The sequence below is a fragment of the Leptopilina heterotoma genome, unplaced genomic scaffold, assembly GCF_015476425.1.
Source record: "Leptopilina heterotoma isolate Lh14 unplaced genomic scaffold, ASM1547642v1 Lhet_52, whole genome shotgun sequence".
Lineage (NCBI taxonomy): Eukaryota > Metazoa > Arthropoda > Insecta > Hymenoptera > Figitidae > Leptopilina > Leptopilina heterotoma.
Window position 1 is genome coordinate 2193635 of NW_025111114.1, and position 27878 is coordinate 2221512.

Below are 27878 nucleotides of genomic sequence, written 5' to 3' on the forward strand. Positions count from 1 at the left end.
ATTTTATATCGAAGAAAGTTATATTTCAATTACAATAATTTAATTTGAACTGAAGAAAATTTATTTGAATCAAATAAAATTTATTTGCTCTAAAAGAAACTTATTTGAACCAAACAACATTTATTTGAACTTAACAAATTTAATTGAACCAAATAAAATTTATTCGCACAGAAAACAACTATTTGAACTAAACAAATATTTACTTGAACCAAACAACATTTATTTGAACTTAACAAAATTTAATTGAACCAAAAAAAAATGTAATTGAAGCAAATAAAATTTATTTGCACTGAAAAACACTTATTTGAACAAAACAACATTTACTTGAACTGAACAAAATTTAATTCAAAAAAAAAAAATTTATTTGCACTAAAAATCACCTATTTGAACTAAACAAATATTTATTTGAACCAAACATTTATTTAAATTGAACAAAATTAATAAAACCGAAAAAAATTAATTTGAACCAAGAAAAATTTAATTGAACTAAATAAGATTCATTTGTACTGAAAAAAAACTTATTTGAACAAAAAAAAATTTATTTGCACTGTGAAAATCTTATGTTTGAAGTAAAAAAATATTTATTTGAACCAAACATAATTTATTTGAACTGAAAAACACTTTTTGAACTAAACAAATATTTATTTGAACTAAACAACATTTATTTGAACTTAACAAAATTTAATTTAACCAAATAAAATTTATTTGCACTAAAAATTACTTATTTGGACTAAACAAATATTTATTTGAACCAAACAACAATTATTTGAACTAAAGAACTCTTATTTTTGAACTAAACGAATATTTATTTGAACTGCACAAAAATTAATTTGAACCAAACAAATTTAATTGAACTAAATAAAATTGATTTGCAATGAAAAAAACTTATTTGAACAAACAAAATTTTTTTGCAATGAAGAAAACTTATTTGAAGTAAACAAATATTTATTTGAACCAAACATAATTTATTTGAACTGAAAAACACTTTTTGAACTTAACAAATATTTATTTGAACGAAACAACATTTATTTGAACTGAAAAACATTTCTTTGAACTAAACAAATATTTCTTTGAACCAAACAACATTTATTTGAACTGAACAAAATTTAATTGCACTGAAAAACACCTCTTTGAACTAAACAATTATTTATTAGAACCAAACAACATTTATTTGAACTGAAAAAAATTTATTTGCACTGAAAAAAACTTATTTGCAGTGAAAAACACTTTTTTGAACTAAACAAAAATTTATTTGAACGAAAAATAATTTGTTTAAAGGAATTTAAAATTTATATCATCCAAATCAAATTTATTTGAACTAAACTAATATTTATTTGAGGAAATTTAAAATTTTTTTGAACCAAATACAATTTACTTGGACTAAATAAATATTTATTTGAGCCAATTAAAATTTATTTGAACTGAACAAAATTGTTTTGAACCAAATAAAATTTATTTGAACTAATTAAAATTTATTTTAACAAAATAAAGTGTATTTTAAGCAAAGAAAATTTATTTTGAACCAAATAAATTTTTTCTGCAGGAAATGAAAAATTTAGTTGGCTTTGAATCAAAAATATCTCCTCTGGATGTAATTTGTTTAAATAATTCCAATAATGCATATTGTTTTTCTTAATTTTTTTTACTAATTCCGTTTAGTACTTTTACTAACTAAAGAAAAAATTAAATTGCAAAAAAAATTGCCAAAGGTAAAAAAATGGGCTCGTCCGGGATTTGAACCCGGGACCTCTCGCACCCAAAGCGAGAATCATACCCCTAGACCAACGAGCCGTTATATTTATTAAAATCCGCTCGAAAAGATCTGTAGAAAAAGATTATTTTAATTTGTGTCATTTTGCTTACGAAACATTAGTTACAATACACATCAATACAAAAATTTATTCCTTTCACGTCACGTCTTCATAGTCTTATTAATTTTTTTATTCATCTCTGTAGATGTAATATAAATATTAGTTAATTTTTTCTTTGCTGGAAAAAAATAGGAAAGGAAAAATAGCAAATAAAAAAAAAATTGCTAAAGTTAAAAAAGTGGGCTCGTCCGGGATTTGAACCCGGGACCTCTCGCACCCAAAGCGAGAATCATACCCCTAGACCAACGAGCCGTTATACTTAAGAAAATCCACTCGAAAAGATCTGTTGAAAAAAAATCGTTTTATTTATGTCATTTCACTTACGAAACTTTACTTTACAACACACACACAGACACAAACGTTTATTCCGTTATTCCTTTCACGTGACGTTTTACTGAAAACCGCTGCTTCGGCTTTTTTTATGTATATATAGTTATAATATGCGTTTTCAGAGTCTTATTAATGTTTTATTCATCTTGACAGTTGTAATACAGACAATATTTGTTAATTGCATTATGATGTGGATATTAGATAATGAGATAATCTGCTGTCAAATTACTGCAATGATTTTGTCATTATTCACAAGTAAGGAGAGTAATTTTATGATTTCTTTGAAATGATTGTATCATTAAGTCACAAATATGGTTCATTGAGACGATATTATTTTTATTTTTTTTTTGTATATTTACTCAACTGTAGTCCACTATAAAAAATAGTTTTCACAAATAGTCTACTAATATTAGTGGACTATTTGTGAAAAGTATTTAATACGTGAAGACAATTCTTCTCAGAATACACTGGGTAATTTTTTCTTCTTCTTATCCGGAAATTAATCATTGATCGAGAGAGTGACAATGACCTCGAACATGTAAGAGCATTATTGTGAATTGTTCATTGACCCAGAAATATTCTTTTTTGAACAGTTGGGATATTTACGTAAAATTGAGACTCGTAAAATTTAAATGCGATTTAAAAAGCGATTTTTGTATTGAATGAACAATGTTATCAATAGTTTTTCTAAATTTATCAAATTGAGACAAAAAACATATCAAAATTGTTGCGATGCAACAATTTTGATATGCTTTTTGTCTCAATTTGATAAACTTACAAAAACTTGATTTTTAAGTGGAATGTTGAAAACCTGCACAACAGGTAAGTAAGTATTTGCGATATTTTTACAGATTAAAAAGATATCAACAATTGTTGATAATATCATGTACTGTTACTTATAAGTTAACTAAAAACCATTATTTTTAACATAAATAATGGGATTATTTAATAAATATTTAAATAATCATGTTAGTGATTATGATAGCAACAGCAACAACCAACAATATTAGTTAAAGCCATTGTTAGTTATCAACGTTAATAGTTACTTTTATAAATTTTGTTGTCGACAAAGAATACGTACTGTTACTAATAATGGTAAGTATTAGCACTGGTAATAATTTTGACGCAACTAAATAATTGGTTGATGTTTGTTGAGCAAAACTTTTATGAAGATAACTACAGGTTGTCTGCATAAAAATTTTGGTAACACAAATATTATTAGCGAATCTTTTATGGTTATTGATGTTTTTTTAGTGCAGTAACCAACAGTGACTTGATAACAATATTACCAACTCTTTTTGATATAAAAGTAATAAACATTGTTACCAAAAATGGTTTAGAATCGAAAATTGTTGGTAGTGCAAATCATTTACACGGTAATTTTTTATGGTAGCAAATATTTTTTAGAGTCACTCTTTAGTGCTCTTTAGTGCTGTAAATATAATGATTGGTACTACTACTGGTAACTGATAATATTATGGTTGCTACCAATTTTTTTTTGTTAATGCTGGTTGCATATCGAATCTGACTTTTGATGTTACAAGTTGCTACTAATGGTTGCTGCTATTATTGGTTCAAATTATTATTAGTTACTGCTAATTCTATGGTTGCTACTAATACTGGTTGCTACCAATAACGTTTGTCACCAATAATGTTTGGTAGTTACAGATTTCAATTGTTATACCGATTTTAATCGTTTCTTATTGTCAGCAACCATTATTAGTATAATGATGATTGTAGAAGACTATATCAATGCAAATAACTAGTAATGATTGTTCACCATTGTACACAACAATTATTATTAATCATTGGTAATTATTTTATAGCTAATTATCATTGATCTCGTCATTGATGGTAGCAAAAATTAATGGCAGTAAAATTATTGGTACCAAAATTAATAATAGCTAAAACTAATGGTACCAACAGTAACAGTAGGAAAAATTGGTGGTAGCAAAAATTAATAGCATCATATTTAATGGTAGGGGAACATAGTCTAGGTCGGCCACCTTTTTGACTTTTGTTTATAACTTTTTTTTAAAAATGAATTTGGACAATTGAAGTATATGGTTGGAAAGTCCTGTTTAATAGGAACATTTTTTCTGTACAAAGTAAATTGACAGGTTTAAAAATGAAAAAGTTATAAAGATTTAAAAAAAAAAAAATTTGTAGTCCAGGTTGGCCATTACAGTCAAGGTCGGCCATGTTTAAAATTCAAAGGGCATTAATCGTTAAAAAATAAAATAACATGTTTGGAGTTACGGAAAATTGATTCTTTATTGTTTACAGTTTGTAACTTAATGAAATAACAAAATAATAACAATAAACAATATAAAAAAATAAATATAAATAAAAAAAAGTTTTGCACTAAAATATTAATAAAATTAAATAAAAATATTAATAAGATGATCAATTATATTATGAGTTATACAGAATTGCAGTTTTTGCAAATGAAGTAGCTCGTCCTCAACTTTGCGCATTTTAAACACATAGTGGCCGACCTTGACAGTAAGTAACATTACCGAATTGTTGTAACCATAAAGAAATACGTTTCGGGATTCGATTTTTTACTTTGTTTTCCTTTCAACCATGAGTCCCACAAATTTTCTGCATACTTGCCTTGACGATTCAATTTGTTTTTTATCTTTTATTAATGGTTTTTCACATTATGCACAAAACTTTTTTTGAGCTTTTTTTGTACCGACGTCACAGAAAACACAATTTTCGATTTTCCGAAAATGTAATTGAACAAAAAGTTAGGTTTCACTAAGACAAGCTTCGACAAAAATGCGCGTAGGTGGCGCTAGTGAACTTGACAAAAAAACGCGAGTGGCCTACCTAGACAGTAGGCCAACCTTGACTACATTCCCCTACCAAAATTAATAGTAGTTAAAATGAATGGTACCAAAGGTAACAGTAGGAAAAATGAATGGCAGCAAAGATAATAGCTAAAATTAATAGTAGCAAAAATTAATAGCATCAAAATTAATGATACCAAAATTAATATAGTAGCTAAAATTAATGGTACCAAAGGTAACATTAGGAAAAATTGATGGTAGCAAAAATTAATAGCATCAAAATTAATGGTACCAAAATTAATAGTGGCTAAAATTAATGGTGCCAAAAGTAACAGTAGGAAAAATTGATGGTAGCAAAAATTAATAGCAACAAAATTAATGGTACCAAAATTAATAGTAGTTAAAATGAATGGTACCAAAGGTAACAGTAGGAAAAATGAATGGCAGCAAAGATAATAGCTAAAATTAATAGTAGCAAAAATTAATAGCATCAAAATTAATGGTACCAAAATTAATATAGTAGCTAAAATTAATGGTACCAAAATTAATAGTAGCTAAATTTAATGGTACCAAAAGTAACAGCAGGAAAAATTGATGAGAGCAAAAATTAATAGCATCAAAATTTATAGTAGCTAAAATTAATGGTACCAAAAGTAACAGTAGGAAAAATTAATGGCAGCAAAATTAATGGTACCAAAATTAATAGTAGCTAAAATTAATGGTACCAAAAGTAACAGTAATTTTGGTAAATGTACAAATATTGCTGCATACTAATGATTACAGTCACCAATGTTATAAATATTCCCAGCAGTAACCATTTTTGGCAACTATTAGCAATGTCGACAAACATGAATGGACATCATGATAACAATTTTATTTACTCTTTTCAACATTTATTTTAAAGTTTCACGATCTAAAAATAGTTGATGTTTAATAATACCAGTGATTAATGATCTTTTTTCCCCCTTTTTTGTTGCATATTTAAAAAAATGTGTATTATTTAATAAAAATTGACTAAAAAGAGCGGGAAAATTGTAATGGAGACACACTCGCATATGAAGGCTGATGTTCGATTTACCTGTTTTATCTGAATAATTGCACAGTGCACTGAGGATGAATAATTTTTATTTCCCGTTGTTGGAAAAATAAATTCAAATTAACATAACGAATTGTCGATAGATTGCGAAATATGGTAGCTTATATATTGGAGGGGCCGAAAAAATCTTTGTTTTCCGCTCTTGTCTAGATTTTTTTCAAGGTCGACTTTGTGACGATAAATATATATAATAAAAGATAGAAGATGAATGTACCAACAAGTAGGGGATATATAAAGGAAAGGGTTGCATGCTGTGGAATTACATTGTTACTTCTGCTCTACTCATATCCTAATGTGAACGAAATATTTTTTCTTTTTTTTTTTCTTTCATTGTCTTCATTCATTTCCGTATTTTGCCTTTGGTTTTGTTCTCTTACGCGTGTTTGTGAGAAATATTTCCAAAAGTTTCATTTTTAATAACGGATTTGGTGAGTTTTTGGTCACTTTTATTTTTTTAGAATTAATTAATGAATTTTGATTATTTGTGTTTGATGAAGGGGGAATTTTGATAATTAGTGCCGGACAAGAAAGTTTTTAATTCAAAGCTTCCTCATGAAGAAGCAAAATGAAGTAAAAAATAAAATTTTTATTGAAAAAATGAGTATTGGATAAAATAAATATTAAAAAAAAATAAATATTAGGAAAAATTGAATATTAAAAAAAAATTAATACTGCAAAAATTATTATTAACAATTATTTTATTGCGAAAATTAATATTACAGAAATTAATATTACGAAAATTAATATCACAGAAATTAATATTACAAAAATTAATAAAAAGAAAATTAATAAAAAGAAAATTAATAAAAATAAATATTAATTACAATGAATAAAATTATATAAATGAATAAATTAATTAATGTGAGATAAAAGAGAAATTAAATGAAAGAGAAAAAATTTAATAAATTATAGTTGGCAGGCGTTAACAATCAGTAAAATGTTAATATTTATCGATTTGTTTTCTAGCGAATATCACAATTTAAATGAGAAAATAAAGAAATAATTGATCGTCATGTAATAATAGAATTAGAATTTTTTCTTTGCAAAAAGAAAAAAATTATTATTATTATTATTATTATTATTATTATTATTATTTTAAAGAGAATCGTATATTTATTGTACGGGTATTATTATCATAATAATGGTAATATTTGAAATTTGATTATGATTCCTAGTGAAAGTAGGAGAAAGTTTTCTATGAATTCGCATTAAATTTCCCGTCGCAATCATCTTCCAGAAAGAATCACATTAATCATTGAAATGCAAAAGTAAAACATTTTTTTTATTTTGTTAATTTTGTAGGATCAAAAAATTTGGCAAATGTGGAAGAAGAATTTATTTATTAATAATTATTGATTAATTTTGTTTAACAATTAATTAATTTTGGAAAATATTTTTGAATATTTTTTTTTAAAATATTTTTTTATTAATTTTTTTTGAACAATTATTAATTTTTTCTACAAATCATTAATTAATTTTTTTATCGAAAAATTTGGTATAAACATGGAAATAGAATTAATTAATTTATTTTATTTATTAATTAATTATTGGTTGACTTTTTCAACAACTAGTTTTTTAATATATTTTTTAACAGTTATGATTTTCTTTACCACTTATTAATTTTTTTCGCAAATTGTTAATTAATTTTTTGATCAAAAAATGTTTGCAAATAAGAAAGAGGAATTTTTTAACAACTATTAATTATTTTCACAAATTGTTAATTAATTTTTGGATCAAAAAATTTTTGCAAATATGGAAGAGGAATTTTTTAACAACTATTAATTTTTTTCACAAATTATTTATTAATTATTGGATCGAAAAATTTGGCAAAATATGAAAGAGGGATTAATTAATTCATTTACTTATTATTATTAATTATTGATTAATTTTTTTTAACAATTAATTACTTTTTTAACATATTTTTTAATTATTATTGATTTTTTCACCATTTATTATGTTTTTACAAATTATTCTTTAATATTTTTAACGATACATATTTTTTTTAAGAATTGCTTCTTTTTTGTAACATATTTATTTCTTAAAAATTATTACTTAACAATTATTAGTTAATTTTTTACTGATTATTAAATAATTAGTTGAAAAATTGTTAATTAATTTCTTTAATAATTATTTATTAATTTTTTGTACAAATTATTAATTTGTTTAAGAAGAATTAATTAATTTTTTTAACAACTACATAATTTTTAAATTCAATTTAATTGACAGTTTCGAAAATAAATATTTTTGAAAATTATAAGGAGTCGATTTGAACGATTTTCGGATAAAATTAGTTTGTTAGTTAATATTTAAATTGTCGGTTAATTAAGTTATAGGAAATTATTATTACATTGAAAAATATTTTATTTTATTCAAATTACCGATTAGTTATCTATTTTCAAATAAATATTCACCTGAATGGAATAATTTTTATTTAAATCAATTAAATTGAATTTACTTCAAATACTGAAGTTATTGGTTCGCAAATGGAATTTATTTGATTTTAATAAAAATTATTTGATTCAATTAAATATTTGTTTGATTCAAGGAAATATTTGTTTCAAGTACTTTTTTATTTGATTCAAGCAAATATTTACTTTATTCAAGCAAATATTTATTTGATTCAAGCAAATATTTATTTGATTTAAGGAAATATTTGTTTTAAGTGGTTTTTTTTATTTAATTCAAGCAAATAATTGTTTCAAGTACTTTTTTATTTGATTCAAGCAAATATTTGTTTCAAGTACTTTTTTATTTGATTCAAGCAAATATTTGTTTCAAATACTTTTTTATTTGATTCAAGCAAATATTTACTTTATTCAAGCAAATATTTATTTGTTTCTAGTAATTTTTCAATTTGATTCAAGAAAATATTTGTTTGAAGTAGTTTTTTATTTGTTTCAAGTAGATATTTATTTGACTCCAGCAAATATTTATTTGATTCAAGCAAATATTTATTTGATTCAACCAAATATTTATTTGACAATAGCAAAATGATCGATTATTAAAATTAAGTAAATTTCTCATCCAGTACAACTTTTGTAAAAAAAAAAAGAGTTTAACATAAATTATATAATTCTCTGACTTTAAAAAAAAAAAAATCTTGAATTAGATTAGAAATAGAAAAAGTGCGGTAAACATTAATAACAATTTGAAAATGTTTATGCAATTAATCGGCTAGACCTCTCTTTGTCTCTCGTATAATAATTGGCAAAATCCATAACATCTCATGAATATTTATTTTATTTATTAGTGAATAATGCTTCTGGAATCAACAAGTCTTCCGTTATAGTATATGTTCATTAGTTAAAACTGATAATTTTCTTTCACGTAATCATTTTAGAAAAAATGAGGATAGTCATCAGTTTAATTAACATAATGAGATTATTTTTTCTCTTTTCAAAATTCTTCCTTTTTAAAAAAAAAATAATCATTCCCATGACAATTTTATCGCCATTTTGGCTTTTTTTTTATTAATTTTATTAAAATTTCAATCAAAAAAGCCAAGATGGTTGTTTTTTATTTCAATTTGAATAAAAAAAAAGCCAAAATGGTTTTTTTATTTCAATTTCAATTAAAATAAAACCATTTTGAAAAAAGCCAAAAATGGCTTTTTTTATTTCAATTTCAATAAAAAAAACATTTTTGCTTTTTGATAAAATTGTCTCGTGTTAAAAAAAATTTTTCTTTGGAGAAAATGGCTTTTTTCTATTAAAATTTGACAAAAATTAAAATTAAAAAAAAAATTTTCAGACATTTTCCTTAAGCAATGGACGATCAGGAGTTTCGTGAGTTTGCCAAAGCCATGGTCGATTATATTGCCGACTATAATGAAAATTTGCGAGAGAGAAATGTATTGCCAAAAGTAGAGCCAGGATATTTGAGTGAAATGATACCAAATGAAGCGCCACGTAGAGCAGAATCCTGGCAGGATGTTCTCAAGGATGTTGAACGTGTCATTATGCCTGGTGTAATTACATTAATTTATTTACCTGCTTCTTCTAATTGCTTTATTGATTTTTATATCATTTTAATTAATCCGTATGCAATTTATTTTTAAAACGTACGTAAACGTAACTCAGTAAAGTTACTATAATTATTATTAATGGAGGAAAAAAAAATTGTGAGCAATGTAGAAAAAATTATTTTTAATAATTATTCTTTTCTTCAAAATATTATTCCCTTGTTATTAATTTATTATATAGTTTTTTTTTTTTTCTTGAAAAAGAATGGAAAAAAATAATTTTTTTTCCGCAATAGATTACACATTGGAATTCGCCGCGATTTCACGCTTATTATCCAACCGCAAATTCATATCCTGGAATTGTTGGAGAAATGTTGAGTGCAGGTATTGGTTGCATTGGATTTTCCTGGATTTCATCGCCGGCTTGTACGGAACTCGAAGTGATTACAATGAATTGGTTGGGGAAATTATTGGGTTTACCTGAGGAATATTTAAATTCTAGTGAAGGTCCAGGTGGCGGTGTCATTCAGGTAATTAAAAATCAATAAAATTACTTTTGTCTAATTTGCTTTTAACTTGGACGAAATATTTTCCAAGTCGAAATATTTTCCATCGAAAACATTCTGTCGAAAAAATTCTTCTTCTCTTTTATAAAAATATTTCCCACTTTGAAAATTCATTTTGTTTTTGAAATTTCATTTTACACTGAGAAAAAAATTTATTTGATTCAAATAACCGATTATTTATTATCAAATAAATATTTACTTTGTATCAAATAATTTTTAATTTTTTTGAATTAAATTCAATATTATTTTAATTAATATTTTATAATATTATTAATAAAAATAATACAAAAATTTAAATACTGAAATTATTGGCTAAAATTCAAATTATTGATTCAAATTTATTTGATTAAAATAACAATTATTTGATTCCAATAAATATTTATTTAATAATAAATAATCGGTTATTTGAATCAAATCAATTTTTTTTCAGCGTATTTGAAACAATTTTTCAAGTTTGTTGAATTCGTATTAAAGGACTTCTTTCTTAAAAATTGTCAAAATTGGTATAAAGAAATTAAAAAAAAATATAAATATAAAAAATAATAATAGTAATAATAATTAATAAGTAAAAAAATAATAAAGTAGTAAAATTTGTAAAATAGTTGTAAAAAATAAATTAACAATAATAATAAATAATTGAATAATAATTGAACTAAATTAAATACCATAATTTGGATCCAAATAATAGAAATTATAATAAATAAAGAAAATAATAAGAGTAAAAATAATATAATAGTATAATAGTAAAAAAAAGTTGTAAAAAATAAAATATGAACAATAATAAAAATAAATATAAATAATAATATAAATAAATATAAAATAAATGAATAATAATTGAACAAAATTAATACCAAAATTTGGATTAAATTATGATTAGATCCAAATAATGTCAACAATTTGTCGCAATTTAATACTTCAAACATGGATTTTGTAATTTATTTTATGTAATTTATTTTTTGTAAATTTTTTTTGTAATTTTTGTAATTTTTTGTAATTTTTTGTAATTTTTTGTAATTTGTTTATTTATTTAATACACTGAATATTGTATATATTAAATATAAATAAAAAATGCTAATTAATTGAAAATTAAGCTAATTGATTAATTATGTTTAATTTGAAGGAAAATAATGTTTGTTTTTTAACAATACCGCGCATTGTTTACAATATAAGAATAAAAAAAAGTTGTTTAATTATCCAATAAATTTTTACTATAAAAAAAAAGAAATTAAATTTACAAATAAAATTTTTAAAAAAGTCTTAAAGAAACGAGTGTTGTTTTTTTTTGCCGTTGTAAAATGTTTCACGTGTAAAATAATTTAAAAAATATATATATATATAAAGACAGGTGCGCTGAAAACTTTGTTTAAAAGTACAAAAAAAAAAATAATTGTAATGACTAAAAAATCTATTGACTATTTAAAAATCGCAGATTATCATTTTTTTCTATCGTCAAGTATCGGCTGCAAAGTTACGTAATTGTTTTACATAAAAATTTTTTTTCTCTCCGACAATCATTTTTATGATTCACGATATGTATTTATAATTTTAATTTCTTTTTATTCTTTCTGTTCATCTCATTGTCAGTTCTAATTCAATTCGAATTTTGTTTAAATTTCATTAAATTTCATACAATTTATATTGAATTTTGTTTAATATTAATTAAATAAATAAATAAATGAATAAATATTAATTAAATTGAATTAAATTGAATTTTAAATTTACTTTAATATTTAAATCATTTTTAATGGAAATTAAAAAAAATTTAATTGAGAATTGAAGTAAAATTAAATTAAATTTGAAAAATTAAATTAAAGTTTAAAAATATGTGAAACAGTAAATTTTATTTATTTCATTTAATTGAATTAACTTAAAAATAAATAAAATCAATGTAGATATAATTTGATATTGAAAAATTGATATTTAATCGTAAATTAAATGAGAATAAAAATCGACAAAAAATAGAAAATAAATAAATTTACAAAATTAAATTGGAAAATATTAAAATGAAAAAAAACTAAATTATTGATAATTAAATTGAAATTAAATTAAAATTGTTTATTGTCATATTTAAAAATTTGCTAATTAAATTCTTTATAAGAATTAAATTTTAAGAAATGTTCAATTATTCAATAAATAATTGATTTGAAAATGAATTTTATTTAAAATTTTAAATAATAGAATATGAAAATAATGTTTAAGACGTTACAGTAACAATATTCTTATAATATAAAATAATGATTTTAACACTCGATCATTTTTAATTATTATAAAACATAAAGAAAACGATCACTCCGAGTCTTCGACTCGGAGTAATCGTTTTCTTTATGTTTTACAACAATATTTTTAAAGTTCATTAATTTCAAAAAGGTTTGAATTTGAATGTTTGGAAGAATTTTAATTCCTATGGAAAAATAATAATAATTAAATATTTAAAACATTGAAAAAAGAAATTATTGTTTTCGAATAATTTTACAATTAAAGATATTCGTAAACAAATTTAACAGAACTTTTTTTTTCAATAAAACTTTTTCCTTTATTTTCTAAAAATTCAAAAATTTTCAGTTTAATTTTCAGTTAAATTTTCTAATTGACAAATATAATTTATAAACATTTTTTTCCTTTATTTTTACTAAACTTTGAATTTTATTAAAACAATTGAAATTAAGAAATAGAATTGATGCAAATTATGAAAATAATAAAAAATAAATAAAAATAATAAAACAATAAATGAAAATTGAGAATTTTCTACAGAAATATTAAGAAACGGGACAGAATGAATAAAAACGGAAATTAATATAGTTAATGATAATTAATAAATATTGAAAGGATTGAATAATATTAAAAAAAATAATAAATATTAAAATGGGTAAATAATGTAAAATGAATATTAATAAAGAATAAAAAGAGAAAATAGCAAAAAATTAAAGAAATATTAATAAATATTGAAAGGATTGAATAATATTAAAAAAAATAATAAATATTAAAATGAGTAAATGATGTAAAGTAAATATTAATAAAGAATAGAAAGATAAAATAGCAAAAAATAGAAAAAAAAGCAATAAGAAATAGTGGTAAAAAATGGGCTCGTCCGGGATTTGAACCCGGGACCTCTCGCACCCTAAGCGAGAATCATACCCCTAGACCAACGAGCCGCTATATATATACAATCACTAAAATTCGAAGTATACTCTGGTGAATATTTATATTTAATTATTCTCATTAATTAGTGAAATAATTAACTAATAATCGTAGGGATCTGCGAGTGAAGCTACTTTAGTCGGATTATTAGCTGCCAGAGAGAGAACCGTAAGACGTGTTAAAAGTTTGCATCCAGAGTGGGACGAGGGTACTATAAGATCCAAGCTGGTGGCATACACATCCGGTAACTTATTCATATTCTCTCTCTCTACCTCGTTCATTTACCCGCCGCTTGTATACACTCTATTTTCAAAAGGAAAATCAATTCTGGACTAAAAATAAATTTTAGAAATAAATTTTAGAAATAAATTTTAAAAATAAATTTTGAATTAAATTTCTTGAAAATTAAATTAAATTTAAATTCGAATTTTTGTTCTTGAGAATTGTGTAAATTTGTATTTATGCATTTGGTGTGGTATTGTAGAGTTTTTGGTTGCAATTATTAATTGTAAGGTTATATGGTAAAGGAGGAAAGTGTAATTAATTTAAAATATGCAGATCAATCGAATTCCTCGGTGGAGAAGAGCGGTCTTTTGGGAGCAATGCCCATGAGGTTACTACCAACGGATGATAAGTGCAGTTTACGTGGATCCACTTTATTGGATGCTATCAAGAACGACACGAATGCTGGACTCATTCCCTGTTATGTTGTCGCTACTTTAGGAACTACCGGCACTTGTGCTTTCGATAATCTCAATGAACTTGGTCCAATTTGTAATGATAATTATTTATGGTTGCATGTTGACGCCGCCTATGCTGGTTAGTTTCTTCTTTTATTCTTTGAAAATTAGAGAAAATTTGGAATAATAATAATTATCGTCATCATCAGCAGCAAATTTTGATGATTATGTACCATCTTCATGATTCAGCATCATAATCATCATTATCACTATCATCTTCTTCAAAAATAGTAATTATAATTTGCAGCATTTTTGTTCTTCTTTTCATCATCATAATCATTATCACCTTCTTTAAAAATAATATTAGCATAATTTGCAGCATTTTTGTTCATTTATCATCATTGCCATTATCATCTTCATCAAAAATAGTAATTATAATTTGCAGCATTTTTGTTCTTCCTTTTTATCATCATCATCATCATCAAGATCATTATCGCACTATCAGCTTTTTCAAAAATATAGTAATCATAATTTGCAGCATTTTTGTTTTTCGTTTTATCATCATAATCATTATCATCATTAACACCATAATCATTATCATCTTCTTATTATCATCTCCCTGATTACTTCTTTTTAATTGATAATATGGATTCACTGTTGTGAATAAACACTACACTTTTGGTACCTTTTGTTAAACATCATAGCCATAATAATTATTATCACCTTTTTTGTTATCATTTTTGCACTTTTGTTTATAATCATCTTGAAAATTTTGTTTGTTATTATCAATCGTTTTTTTCTTTTTTACGTACAGCAAAATTATCACAAAAGGCCATTAAATATTGCACAACAGCATTGTAGAAATAATGGTATAACATTACACCCAGAGAAAAATATTATTTAAATCAAATATATTTTATTTGAGTTAAATAAATGTATATTTGTCTCAGAACCAACTAGACTTTTTATTTGTTTTAAATAAAAATTTTATTCAATAATAATTAAAAGTTCAAATGTTAATTTTCTCAAAAAGCAAAAGTACGAATTTATTAATCGAATTTTTGGCTTTTTGATGAAATAAATATTTCAACTTTTAATTTTTGGTTTCGAACGGACCGAAAATTTTCTTAAAGTCCGTAAAAATGTTCAAAAATTTTTTTAAATTCTCGTCAAAATTTCCATTATTTTTAAAAATAATTAAATTCTTCTCAGAAATTCAATTATTTTCAAAAATTTTTTATAAAATTCTTGGCAAAATTTCAATTATTTTCAAAAATTTTCCTCAATTCAATGATTTTTAAATATACTATTTTAATAAAATTTTCAAAAAAAATTCAATTATTTAGAAAAAATTTAATAAAATTGTACGCAAAACTTTAATTATTAAAAAAAAAATAGATTGTTTTTTGTATTTAAATAATTGAATTCTAGTAGAATTTTCTAATAAAAATTGATTTAAAAATTTATTTCAGTTAAAATTTTAAATTATAATTGAATATTGAAAGCATTGGAGCGTGAATCTTTAGAAATAATTAAATTTTGACAAGGTTTCAAATTAAAATTTTTGAAAATCTGAATTTTTTGTTGAAATTATTTAAAGTTTTTATTTTCTAATATATGTATATTTTATTGAAGCATTTACGAATAATTGAAATTTGGTAAAATTGAATAGTAAACAAATGAATTTGAAAATTCTCAAAGAACTTTTTCAAAAATGAATAATTGAGTAGAGTTAAAAAATTATTAAAAATAATGCATTTGTAGAAGAATTTTAGTTAAAAGCACGAAAAAAAATTTAATATTTTGAAAAAGTTAGAAATTATTGCAGAAATTCAATTATTTTCAAAAGTAATAATATTCTTCGCAAAAATTAAATATTGTTCCAAAAATAATATAATTCTTCTTATAGGGATTCAATTATTTTCACAAATAATGAAACTCATCGCAGAATTTCAATTATTTTTAATACAATTATTTTAATTAAATTTCTCGAAAAATGTAATTATTCTTAAAAATTTTATTAAAAATCGTCGAAAGAATTCAATTATTTAGAAATTTTTTCATAAAATTCTTTATGGAAATTAAATTTTAAGAAACATTCAATTATTCAATAAATTATTGATTTTTTAATTTAAATTATTGCATCCTCGTGGAATTTTCTAATAAAAATTGATTTAAAAATAATTGTCAGTTAATATTTTAGATAATAATTGAATATTGAAATTTGAAAGCAATATAATTATCGATATCTTCATGTTTTGTAGTTATAAAAATTTAACTCATAGTTTTAAGCATAAAATGTCCTCTTATTTTACTTGGACAAGTGGAACAAATAAATACTTGAATTTTTAATAATTCTAATCACTATCACCTCTTCTTAAAAATTATTCATCATAATTTGCATTTTTGTTCTTCTTTTCACCATATATCATACCTCGAATTGATAATTATATTTTCCTGGTATTTTTAATCGATGCTTTTTTTTCCTCTTTCTTTCATTATATATCATAATCGATAATTTTGTCGGTGCGGTATTTTTAATTAAATTATAATTGATAATTTTGTCGGTGGTATTTTTAATTATTAATTTTAGTTTTGTAATTATAGGTGCAGCTTTCGTATGTCCAGAATATAGATATTTGATGTCAGGTGTACAATATGCAGATTCTTTTAATTTCAATCCCCATAAGTGGATGCTTGTTAATTTTGATTGCTCGGCCATGTGGTAAATAGTTTTAATGATTCTTTAAGAATTTAAATATTTTTCATCGTAAATTTACCTGCATTATTTTTTAAGGGTGAAAAATTCAAATTGTCTGATTGACGCCTTCAATGTGGACAGGATTTATTTGGCCCACGATAAACAAGGATTGGCTCCAGACTATAGGGTATTTTTTCAAAAATATAACTACACTGGGAAAAAATTAATTTTATTATTTTTATTCAAATAAAACTATTATTTTGTCTATTATCAAATAATAGATTTCTTTCTGTGTTAATTAATTTTTGTTCATGGCAATTAATTAATTATGTTTATTCATTAAAAAATAATAGTAATATTGTCTTTGCTGCAAATACTGAAATTTCAAATACATTTTCTTTGGTTTAATGAAAAAATAATTTCAGACAAATTCGAATTATTTTATTGATTTTATTTAAAGAAAAATTATTTGATTGAAATAAATTTCTGAATTGAAATTAAATTTGATAATATAGAGCTGAAAATGGTTAAATTTGAAGAGAATAAATTTTTTTTTTCGAGTATAATTTGAATTCGAATTATTTTTTTTTTAATTCTACTTATTGTATTGAAAAATAAATCTTACAGCATTGGCAAATTCCCCTTGGACGACGTTTTCGAGCCCTGAAACTTTGGTTTGTTCTGCGACTATATGGAGTTGAGGGTCTTCAAAAACACATTCGTCACACGATAAAATTAGCAAAAATTTTTGAAAATCTTGTCAAATCAGATAGTCGTTTTGAAATTGTTACTGAAGTATCAATGGGTCTTATTTGCTTCAGAATGAAGGTAAATTAAAATGAAAAATTACTCTCTTTTGAATTCTTTTTTTTTTCATGGAAAATAATTCCAAACAATTTCTTATTTTTTGTTGTTGAAATGATTCTCGACAAAAAAATTAAGTTTGACTTCAATTTTAAATTAATTAATTGAATTAAATTCTTATTTTCTTTGTTGAAATTATTCTCAACAAAAAAAATTAAGTTTGACTTCAGTTTTTAATTAATTAATTAAATTAAGTTCTTATTTTTGAAATTATTTTCAACAAAAAAAATGATTTTTATTTTCCTTGAAAATAAGTAAAATTTGCAATTTATTTTCCTTAAGGGCGACAATAATTTAACGAGACAACTATTGGATCGTTTATCGGCAAGGAAGAAAATTTACATTGTTGCAGCGACATATAGGGAAAAATTAATAGTGAGATTTGTGGTGTGCAGTCGATTTAGTAAAGAGGAAGACATTCACTTTGCCTGGAATGAAATTATCAGTGAGGCCTCAGAAATTGTACAGAATTTTAAACCCACTTTGAAGATTTCAATTTTAGATGATGAACCAATGACCAAAGAAAATGGGGACAGAGTGACAAAATTCGAGGGCCTTAAAATTGATTCTGAAAAAGAGCCGCCAACAATTTCCTGAATAAATGGAAACAAAATTTTCCCAGCGTAATAATAATTGTGACAAATTGAAGTATTAATTTTTTTAAAATGAAAATTTTTCAGAGCAAATAATAATTGACAAAATGAAGTATTAATTTTTTTTTGTTATTAAAAAACGAATCAGTTTTTTTAATTTTTCGGAAAGAAAAAAACTTTTTAGTATGAAAAAAGTTTTTTTTTTGTACTAAAAAGTTTTTTTTACTTTATTATTGAGAATAAATAAGTTATTATATTCTCGACATTGTAAAGCTTTTTGTGATAATTAAGTAGTAGTATTTTTAGTGCAAAAAATCTTTTTTTTTTGTTATTTAATAATATGTAAGTAGTTTATAAATAGTTTCGAAAATAAAATAATTTGTATATAAAATTCAAGAATTCTGAGTATGTTTTTAATATTTTCCATTGACGAACGAAACAACCAACATTATTGATTATAATAAATTAAAAGAAATTATGGAAATAAATAATAAGTATAAATAATTTTTAATAAATTAGAACAAAAAATAAAACAGAAATGTTATAAAAAATTTTATAACAATAGTGTTATAATAATTGTATTTAAATGATTACCGTTGGATTTTACTTGTTTATAATTTGTTGACATTTAATTTAAAACTAACGTTCATTATCGAATGTAATTAAAAAATTATTTCGTCAGATTTTTTTTCGTAAATTTACCTGAATAGAAAGTGATGCATTTGAAAATTTGATATTCATGTGAAAATGTCCCGTTAACTTTTATCGAAAATTAAAAATTGAGGAAAATCATTTTAATCACCAAAAATGAATAAGTCAATGACTTTTCTGTTTTCAAATTTCAATTTGGAATTACCGTTATTAAGAGTGACACTAAAAAAAATGTATTTGAGTCGTTTTCTTTATTTTTTTTTCTTTATTATTATTATTTTATTTATTATTTGTAAATAGTAAAATTCTTTGCAAAAATTCAATTATTTATTTATTTTTAATACAATTTTAATAACATTTCATGAAAGAATTCCATTTTTTTTTATTTTTAATATTTTTCGAAAAAAATCCATTATTTTCTAAAATTTTAATAAATTCTTCGAAAAATTCAATGATATTTGCAAATAGTAAAATTCCTTGCAAAAATTCAATTATATTCAAAACAATTTCACGAAAGAATTCAATTTTCTTTCCTTATTCGTTACAAAAACTTTCAAAGGATTCAATTATTTTCTGAAATTTTAATAAATTCTTCGGAAAAATTCTATTATATTTGAAAAAGTACAATTATTTGCAAAATTTCAATTATTTTCAAAAATAACAAAATTTTTCACAGAAATTCAATTTTTTTTAAAACATTTTAATAAACTTATTCACAAAAATTTAATTTATTTCATAAATAATAAAATTCTTTTCAGAAATTCAATTATTTTTGAAAATTTCAATAAAATTCTTTGCAACTATTCAATTATTTTTGTAAATATTAAAACTCATCGCAAGATTTTAGTAATTTTTAATACAACTTTACAGGAATTTAATTTCACGAAAGAATTCAATTTTCTTTCCTAATTCGTTACAAAAACTTTCAAAGGATTCAATTATTTTCTGAAATTTTAATAAATTCTTCGGAAAAATTCTATTATATTTGAAAAAGTACAATTATTTGCAAAATTTCAATTATTTTCAAAAATAACAAAATTTTTCACAGACATTCAATTTTTCTCAAAAATTTTAATAGAATTCTTTGTAAAATTTAATTTATTTAAAAACTTTTCGCAATTCAATGATTTTCAATATCTACTATTTTCATAAAATTTCCAAACATAATTCAATTATTTAAGAATTTTTTTGTAAAAATCTTCGGAAGAATTCAATTTTTTTCATGAATAATAAAAATTTCTCAGGATTTCAATTATTTAAATTAAATCTTTTATGAATTTTTTTAGCAATTTTAGCAATTCAATTTTTAGCAGAATAAGAAAGAAGTAAAAATTTTTAATGAAAATTAGAAAAAAGTCAGGAAAATAAAATATAGAATGTAATTCTTGTCAATTTCGTAAAGTGTCTAAATCGAGTTTTTTTTGGTCGTCAAGTTTAATTTTTCAATAGCTACCTTTTTACTATTTTTTTTTAGTTTGAAAGCTACTTTTTGCAACTTTTTTAAAATTAATTATCGAGTGCGAAGTCTGCAATTAAAATAATTGATATTTCAAATTTGTATAGTAACGATTTTGATTAATAATTTAATTAATATAATTAATAATTTTTTATTTTGATTAGTAATTTAATTAATTTAATTAATTTAATTAATAATTAATTAGCAATTTGTAATAAAAATTAGTATTCATTATTTTAAATATAAATTAGTAAATTGGTACTAATCGCTTATAAATTGAACATTGTTTTGAATTATTTTGAATTATTCACTTTCGATCGTAAAAGTTAAGAAAAAAATAGTGAATGATTGAATTAAGGAAGGAAGCAATTGAAGAAATTTATCCCCAAAGTTAAATTCTAAATGTGCATCCTGATTGTTGCATAATCAACAAGAGTGTTTAAATAATTAGAAAGTTTAAAAAAGGCAAGTATTCGTTTATTTATTTTATTATTGTTTTTGTTTTCTTTTATTGATTCTGCGGGGAGGGAAATTGAATATACTCGCGCAATTAGTGAAACAATAACATTCCAGGTGAAAGAGTAAAAAATAAATATGAAATAATTTTTATTATTTATTTATTTATTTTTTTTTTTGCAGTGTTCTATCCACATTTGTGTAATTAGTGGTTTTTTTAAACTGCTTTCGAAAGTAATGACCCAATGACACATAATTTAGGAGAATTCTTGACTTTCATTTACTTTCGACTTTTTTGGCACATTCTTCCTATAAGGGACCAAGGCTTATATTTAAATTTATTGAGTAACCGCCTTCCTCAGGAAAGAAAGTCTCAAATGGAAGCTGTTAATTATTTAGATTTTAAGAAGACTTCTTCACAGTCTTCTCGATCACTTGTCAGTGTTCAGATCGTCATTTCTCTCCATTTGAAAAGAAATTTTGTTGGCATTTGATTTTCACAATGTTGCGCCTTAGTTAGCATTTTTTGTTTTTTTTTTTTTGTTTTTCAAAGTCGAGAACTGTTGTTTTATTTCTTTTTCCGCTCTTTTATTTAATAAACTAATTTTTTTTCTTATTTATTATTATTAATATTTTTAAATACAATTTGTTATTATTTTTATTTTGAATATTAAACAATTTTCCGGAACCGAGAATATTTTGGAAATAGATTTTTTTTTAAATTGCATTTTTTTTGTGTGATTAATAAATTAATGAACGGAAATTATTTGGTGAAATGGATAAGAAACTTTTAGGAAAAGTGATTAAAATGTTTTGTTAATTTTTTGTGTTGAAATAAAATTTTTTGAAAAAATTGGAATTCAGTGAAGATATTTTTCCGAATGACAAATTGTTTCTATTGAAGGTAATTATAGTCTTTTGATGAAAATATACTTGTACAGATAATTTTTAAATAAATTTTATAAATTTATAATGTCATTAAATAATAGTAATAATTATTAAGTGTATAATAATTATTTTTTAATTTATTAGTTATTAATATAATTGTTAGTATTTTTTTATTTTCTTCTATTTTTATTTCTAACTAATAAATTAAAAAATAATGAATAACAATTTAAAAAATAATAAATAACAAATTAATAAATAAGCAAATAATTACTGTTAAATAATATACAGTTAAATAAATAAAATTTGTTATTGTTATCTACTCCTTATTATTAAAAACTTATCACTATTATTTTTTACTCTTATTTATTAATTGATTATTTATTAATTGATTATTAATTATTAATTACAATTAAATTAATTTTATCTATTATATATCAATTACTTAAAGGAAAGAACATACCAAAATTGTTTATAACTTTTTGTTTTTACTGTCAATAATTTATTGACTTTGAATTATTGTGCTTTAAACTATTGAATTATAAAAAATAGTTATAACGTATAATTTTTTTTATGTATTTTGTACAAATATAAAAAATATTAATAATAATAATAATAACAATAGTTAATAAATAATTTAATAAATAATAGTAATTTATTAATAAATATATAATGTAAGGAGTAAAATAAAAATTAAAAAAACATTAATCGGAAAATTGTTAACCTTCGATAAATTTCAGGAATTAAAATAATGAAATAAATTTTTTCTTTGTTAGATTTTTGATAAAAAGGGCAATTATTTTTGAAAATGGACAGTCAGGGATTTCGGGACTTCAGTAGAGCTGTGATAGATTATATAATAAATTATAACGAAACCCTGAGGGATCGAAATGTCCTTCCGTGTGTCAAGCCAGGATATTTGAGTCGATTGGTACCGGCAGAGGCGCCAAGTGAACCAGAATCCTGGCAGGATGTCCTTAAGGACATCGAGAGGGTCATTATGCCAGGTGTAGGTTTTTTAAACTTTAATTATAAATATTTTGAAAAAAAATTGTCTAAATTAAAAAATTAATTAATTTTTTTACATTAGAAAATTAATTAGAATTTTTTACATTAGAAAATTAATTAATTGTTTTAAATTAGAAAATTAATTAATTTTTTCACATTAGAAAATTAATTATTTGTTTTAAATTGAAAAATTAATTAATTTTTTCACATTAGAAAATTAATTATTTGTATTAAATTGAAAAATTAGTTTATTTAATTAATTGTTTCAAATTAGAAAATTAATTAGTTGTTCTAAATTAAAAATTAATTAATCGTTCCAAATGAAATAATTCATGAATTATTCTAAATTGAAAAATTAATTAATTGTTCTAAATTAAAAAAAAAAAATTAATTATTTAAAATTAAAATACAATGCTTCATCATTAAGAAGCAAAATTGAAAATTGAATTGATTGTTCAAAATTGAAAATTAATTAATTGTTTAAAACTGAAAAATTAATTAGTTTTTTTAAATTGAAAAATTAATTAATTATTCCAAATTAAAAAATTTATTTATTGTTCTAAATTGAAAAAATAATTTTTCCAAATTAGAAAATTAATTCATTCATTTAAGGTGAAAACTTAATCAATTACCTATTTTAAATTGAAAAGTTAATTAATTATTCCAAATTAAAAAATTAATTTATTGTTCTAAATTGAAAAATTAATTTTTCCAAATTGGAAAATTAATTAACAGAAGCAAAATTAATAAATTCGTCTAAATTGAAAAATTAATTGATTGTTCCAAATTGAAAATTAATTTTTCCAAATTAAAAAATTGATTAATTGATTTACATTGGAAAATTAATCAATTTTTTTAAATTGAAAAATTAATTAATCATTCCAAATTAAAAAATTCATTTATTGTTCTAAATTGAAAAATTAACTTTTCCAAATTAGAAAATTAATTAACAAAATATCAATTGAAAAAAAAATATAGGTGACACACTGGCACTCGCCACAATTTCACGCATTTTATCCCGCCGGAAGTTCGTATCCTTCAATAGTGGGCGAAATGCTGAGCGCAGGAATTGGTTGTATAGGATTTTCCTGGATTTCCTCGCCGGCTTGCACGGAACTTGAAGTCGTCACTATGAATTGGTTAGGAAAATTGTTAGATTTGCCAAAGGAATTTTTAAATTGCAGTGAAGGACCCGGGGGCGGTGTCATTCAGGTAAATTAATTTTTACGGTTTTTATTTATTTTTATATAAATTAGTTATTTTTTTCAAATATTTTTTTTAATTAATTTTTTTTATGTTTTTTTTAGACATCCGCCAGTGAAACAATATTTGTCGTTTTATTGGCAGCACGTGAGCGGACAGTACGACGAATGAAATTATTGCATCCCGATTGGGACGAGGGACTAATTAGATCGAAATTAATTGCCTACACTTCCGGTAAGGAAAAGAAGATTTTTTCAAATTTAATTGAAAATCAATTTTTTTTTCGTTAAAATTGCAAATTTATTGGAATTATAATTTTTAAAATTAATCATTTAAATTAAAATCAAATTCATTTTAGGTATTATGAAATTTACAATTTTGATTAGAATTACAATTTCATTAAAATCAAATTCGTTTGATTATAAAATTTGCAATTTGATTAGAATTACATTTTCAAGTAAAATTATAAAAAAAAAATATATAATTATAATTACAATTTAAAATTATAATTTAATTACAATTATTTTTTCAATTAAAATTAAATTCATTTAATTTAAAATTGCAATTTAATTAATTAAATTTAATAAATTTCAAATTGTTTTTCGGGGGATTTTTTTATCCGGATGAATGAAAGTAAAATGATAGAAAATTGAAAAATAATATTTGGAGTGAAAAAAAGGGTTAACTGTTTTTTCGTGATTCTCGCACAATAGATCAGTCGAATTCCTCAACAGAGAAAAGTGGACTTTTAGGAGCAATGCCAATGAGATTATTGCCAACTGATGAAAAATGTAGTTTACGAGGAGAAACATTATTGCAAGCCATTGAAAAAGATATAAACGATGGTTTAATTCCATGTTACGTGATTGCCACTTTAGGCACGACTGGCACATGTGCTTTCGATAATTTAGACGAAATTGGACCAATCTGCAATGAACATCATATTTGGCTGCATATTGATGCTGCTTACGCGGGTATTTACCAAAAAAATTAATTCCTCTTCAACAAGTGCAAGATATTTTTATTTATTTATTTATTTATTTTTTAAAAATTTTTTATTCATGTTTGTGTATTTTTCGTCTATGTATTTATATTTTATTTACTTATTATTATTTATTTTCTATTTATTTTTTTTATTTTTTTTATTTTTTATTTGTATTATTATTTGTTTATTACTTATTTTTATTTATTTTCTTTATTTTTGTTTTGTATTATTATTTATAATATATTTATTATTTATTTTTATTTATTTTTATTTATTTTTATTTATGTTTTTGATTTTTTATTTGTATTTTTATTTATTTTTATTTTTCTTAATCTTTAATTCATATTTTCATTGATTTTTATTTATTAATTAATTTTTGTTTACTTTTTATTTATTTTTGATTCATGTTTGTGTCTTTTTTATTTATCTATATTTTATTTACTTACTTTTATTTATTTTCCATTTATTTTTTTTATTTTTTTTTATAGCTTCATTTACTTTTCATTTATTTAAAAAAAATTTTAGTTCTATTTTTTATTTATTTTTTATTAATGTTTATGTATTTTTTATTTATTTATATTTTATTGACTTCTTCTATTTTTTATTTCTTTTTTATTTCTTTTTTATTTCTTTTTATTAATTTCTTAATTTTTTATTTATAGTTCAATTTATTATTTACTTTTTTTTTACTATTTATTTACTTTTTATTTATTTTTTATTCATTATTTAAAAAAGTATTTCCAATTCTAGAAAATTTGTTCACATATAATTTAATGAAAATAATTTAAATTACAGGCGCTTCATTTGTTTGTCCCGAATATCGTTACTTAATGTCCGGTGTACAGTACGCAGATTCATTTGATTTTAATCCACACAAATGGCTTCTCGTTAATTTCGATTGTTCTGCCCTGTGGTAATTTATCATTTTTAATTTAATAAAAAAAAAATGTGTCTACGAAAAACGATTTTAATTTAAATTTTAAAAATTCATTTTTTTACGACAAAAATTAATTTTTGGTAATTTTTTAGGATTAAGGATTCAAAGTGGCTCACTGATACATTCAATGTGGATAGAATTTATTTGGCTCACGAAAATGAAGGATTAGTTCCTGATTATAGGGTAATTGGAAAATTTTTTTTTCCTTCATAAAATAAAATTTTATTAATAATAATAATCTTTTTTGGAACATTTTTTTTTCCTTCATAAAATAAAATTTTATTAATAATAGTAATAATCTTTTTTTTATAGCATTGGCAAATTCAGCTCTCTCGTCGTTTTCGATCACTGAAATTGTGGTTCGTTTTACGATTGTATGGAGTCGAGGGACTTCAAAAATATATTCGTAATTCGATAAAATTGGCTCAACTTTTTGAAGAGCAGGTCAAATCGGACGATAGATTTGAAGTTGTCACTGAAGCTGTTATGGCAATTGTTTGCTTTAGAATAAAGGTAAAAAATCTTTATTTTTATGCAAAATTTATTGATTTTATATGAAATTAATTATTTTATGATTTAATTTTTATAGGAATTTTATTTATTTCATTTTTTTTATTTATTTTGTTTATTCGTTTTCTTTTTAATTTTGTTTATTTTTTTATCTATTTTGTTTATTTATTGTTTCTTTATTTTACTTACTAATTTACTTATTTTGTTTATTTTCTTTTTGTTTATTTTATTTACTTGTTTATTTTCTTTTTATTTTATTTATTTCTTTTTCTTTACTTTGTTTATTTTATTTTTATTTTTTATTTACTTTTTATTTATTTGTTTATTCAATTTTTTGTTTACTTTTTTTATTTATTAATTTTTCTTTTAAATTTCTTTTTTTAATTTTTTTTATTAATTTTTCTTTTAAATTTCTTTTTTGAAATTTTTTTTATTAATTTATTTATTAATTTTAAAAAAAAATTTTTTTTATTAATTTTTCTTTTAAATTTCTTTTTAAAAATTTTTTTTCATTAATTTCTTTTCATTAATTGCGATTTATTTACAGGGCGATGATTCTTTGACGAAACAACTATTCGATCGATTAATACAAAGAAGAAATATTTACGTAACTGCCGCAACGTGTCACAAAAGAATGGTAATAAGATTCGTCATATGCAGTGAATTTTCACGTGAGGATGACATACATTTTGCTTGGAATGAAATCAGTGAATTGACAACGGAACTACTTCCAATGAAATCGCTCGCGATAAAAATTCAAATTTGTGAAAGTGAATCGTTTGATCAGGCAGATGATGAAATTGCCATCAAATTCAATGAGAAACAAAAGAGAAAAAAAATTCCCAAAAGATGCCGTTGAGATTATCTATAGAAAAGTGAAATCTCACTTGTGGAATATAAAAAAAAAACTTTATTTTATACTATTTTTATTTTTTATATATATTAATTGTAGATTGAAATATTTATTAGCAAATCAAAGGAAAAATGATTCTTTGTAGCAAAAAAAAAAAAAAAATAACATTAGAAAAAAAATCCCTTTTGGGGTTTCTTGTTAAATTTCCCTCTTAATTCCCTTTCATTATTATTTGAATAAATTAATTTATTATTCACTCTATGACTAATTATATCTATTTATAAATTATTTACTGTTTAATTTCTGTAATTCGAAATTTTTTAGAATAATAAACGTGTT

General features: G+C 22.2%; 2 protein-coding genes and 3 non-coding genes across 10 annotated transcripts in view; 2 read left to right on the forward strand and 3 right to left on the reverse strand.

Annotated features, from left to right (window-relative positions):
• Nucleotides 1-18756, forward strand: part of LOC122507893 (aromatic-L-amino-acid decarboxylase-like) — a 186786-nt gene extending 168030 nt beyond the window's left edge. For 5 of the 6 annotated variants that reach the window (XM_043620876.1, XM_043620879.1, XM_043620882.1 and 2 more), the window contains exons 7-14: nt 9843-10059; nt 10350-10583; nt 13872-14001; nt 14316-14576; nt 17045-17162; nt 17235-17325; nt 17766-17966; nt 18285-18756. In XM_043620876.1, coding sequence (XP_043476811.1) covers nt 9859-10059; nt 10350-10583; nt 13872-14001; nt 14316-14576; nt 17045-17162; nt 17235-17325; nt 17766-17966; nt 18285-18599 — 1551 coding nt within the window. In that variant the 5' untranslated portion in view covers nt 9843-9858 and the 3' untranslated portion in view covers nt 18600-18756. Of the gene's footprint in view, nt 1-6053; nt 6521-9842; nt 10060-10349; nt 10584-13871; nt 14002-14315; nt 14577-17044; nt 17163-17234; nt 17326-17765; nt 17967-18284 lie in introns of those variants that run through there. The other variant, XM_043620878.1, reaches the window with a different exon arrangement.
• On the reverse strand, nt 1720-1791 carry Trnap-ugg. The gene has a single exon. It is a non-coding gene; the product is annotated as a tRNA-Pro (tRNA).
• On the reverse strand, nt 2052-2123 carry Trnap-ugg. Its single transcript has one exon. It is a non-coding gene; the product is annotated as a tRNA-Pro (tRNA).
• On the reverse strand, nt 13700-13771 carry Trnap-agg. The gene has a single exon. It is a non-coding gene; the product is annotated as a tRNA-Pro (tRNA).
• Nucleotides 18757-21560: 2804 nt separating the features above from the next.
• Nucleotides 21561-27777, forward strand: LOC122507894 (aromatic-L-amino-acid decarboxylase-like). Its single transcript, XM_043620883.1, has 9 exons — nt 21561-22062; nt 22820-23052; nt 24030-24263; nt 24359-24488; nt 24968-25228; nt 26035-26152; nt 26269-26359; nt 26489-26689; nt 27234-27777. Exons 2-9 carry the CDS (start codon nt 22852-22854, stop codon nt 27543-27545), a joined length of 1548 nt encoding a protein of 515 aa, XP_043476818.1. The 5' UTR covers nt 21561-22062; nt 22820-22851; the 3' UTR covers nt 27546-27777.
• Nucleotides 27778-27878: the final 101 nt, after the last annotated feature.

Coding starts and splice junctions, on each gene's coding strand:
- LOC122507894 (XM_043620883.1), top strand. CDS start 22,852: ATGGACAGTCAGGGATTTCGGGACTTCAGTAGAGCTGTGATAGATTAT. Junction 24,264..24,358: donor CCGGGGGCGGTGTCATTCAG/GTAAATTAATTT, acceptor TGTTTTTTTTAG/ACATCCGCCAGTGAAACAAT. Junction 24,489..24,967: donor ATTAATTGCCTACACTTCCG/GTAAGGAAAAGA, acceptor CTCGCACAATAG/ATCAGTCGAATTCCTCAACA.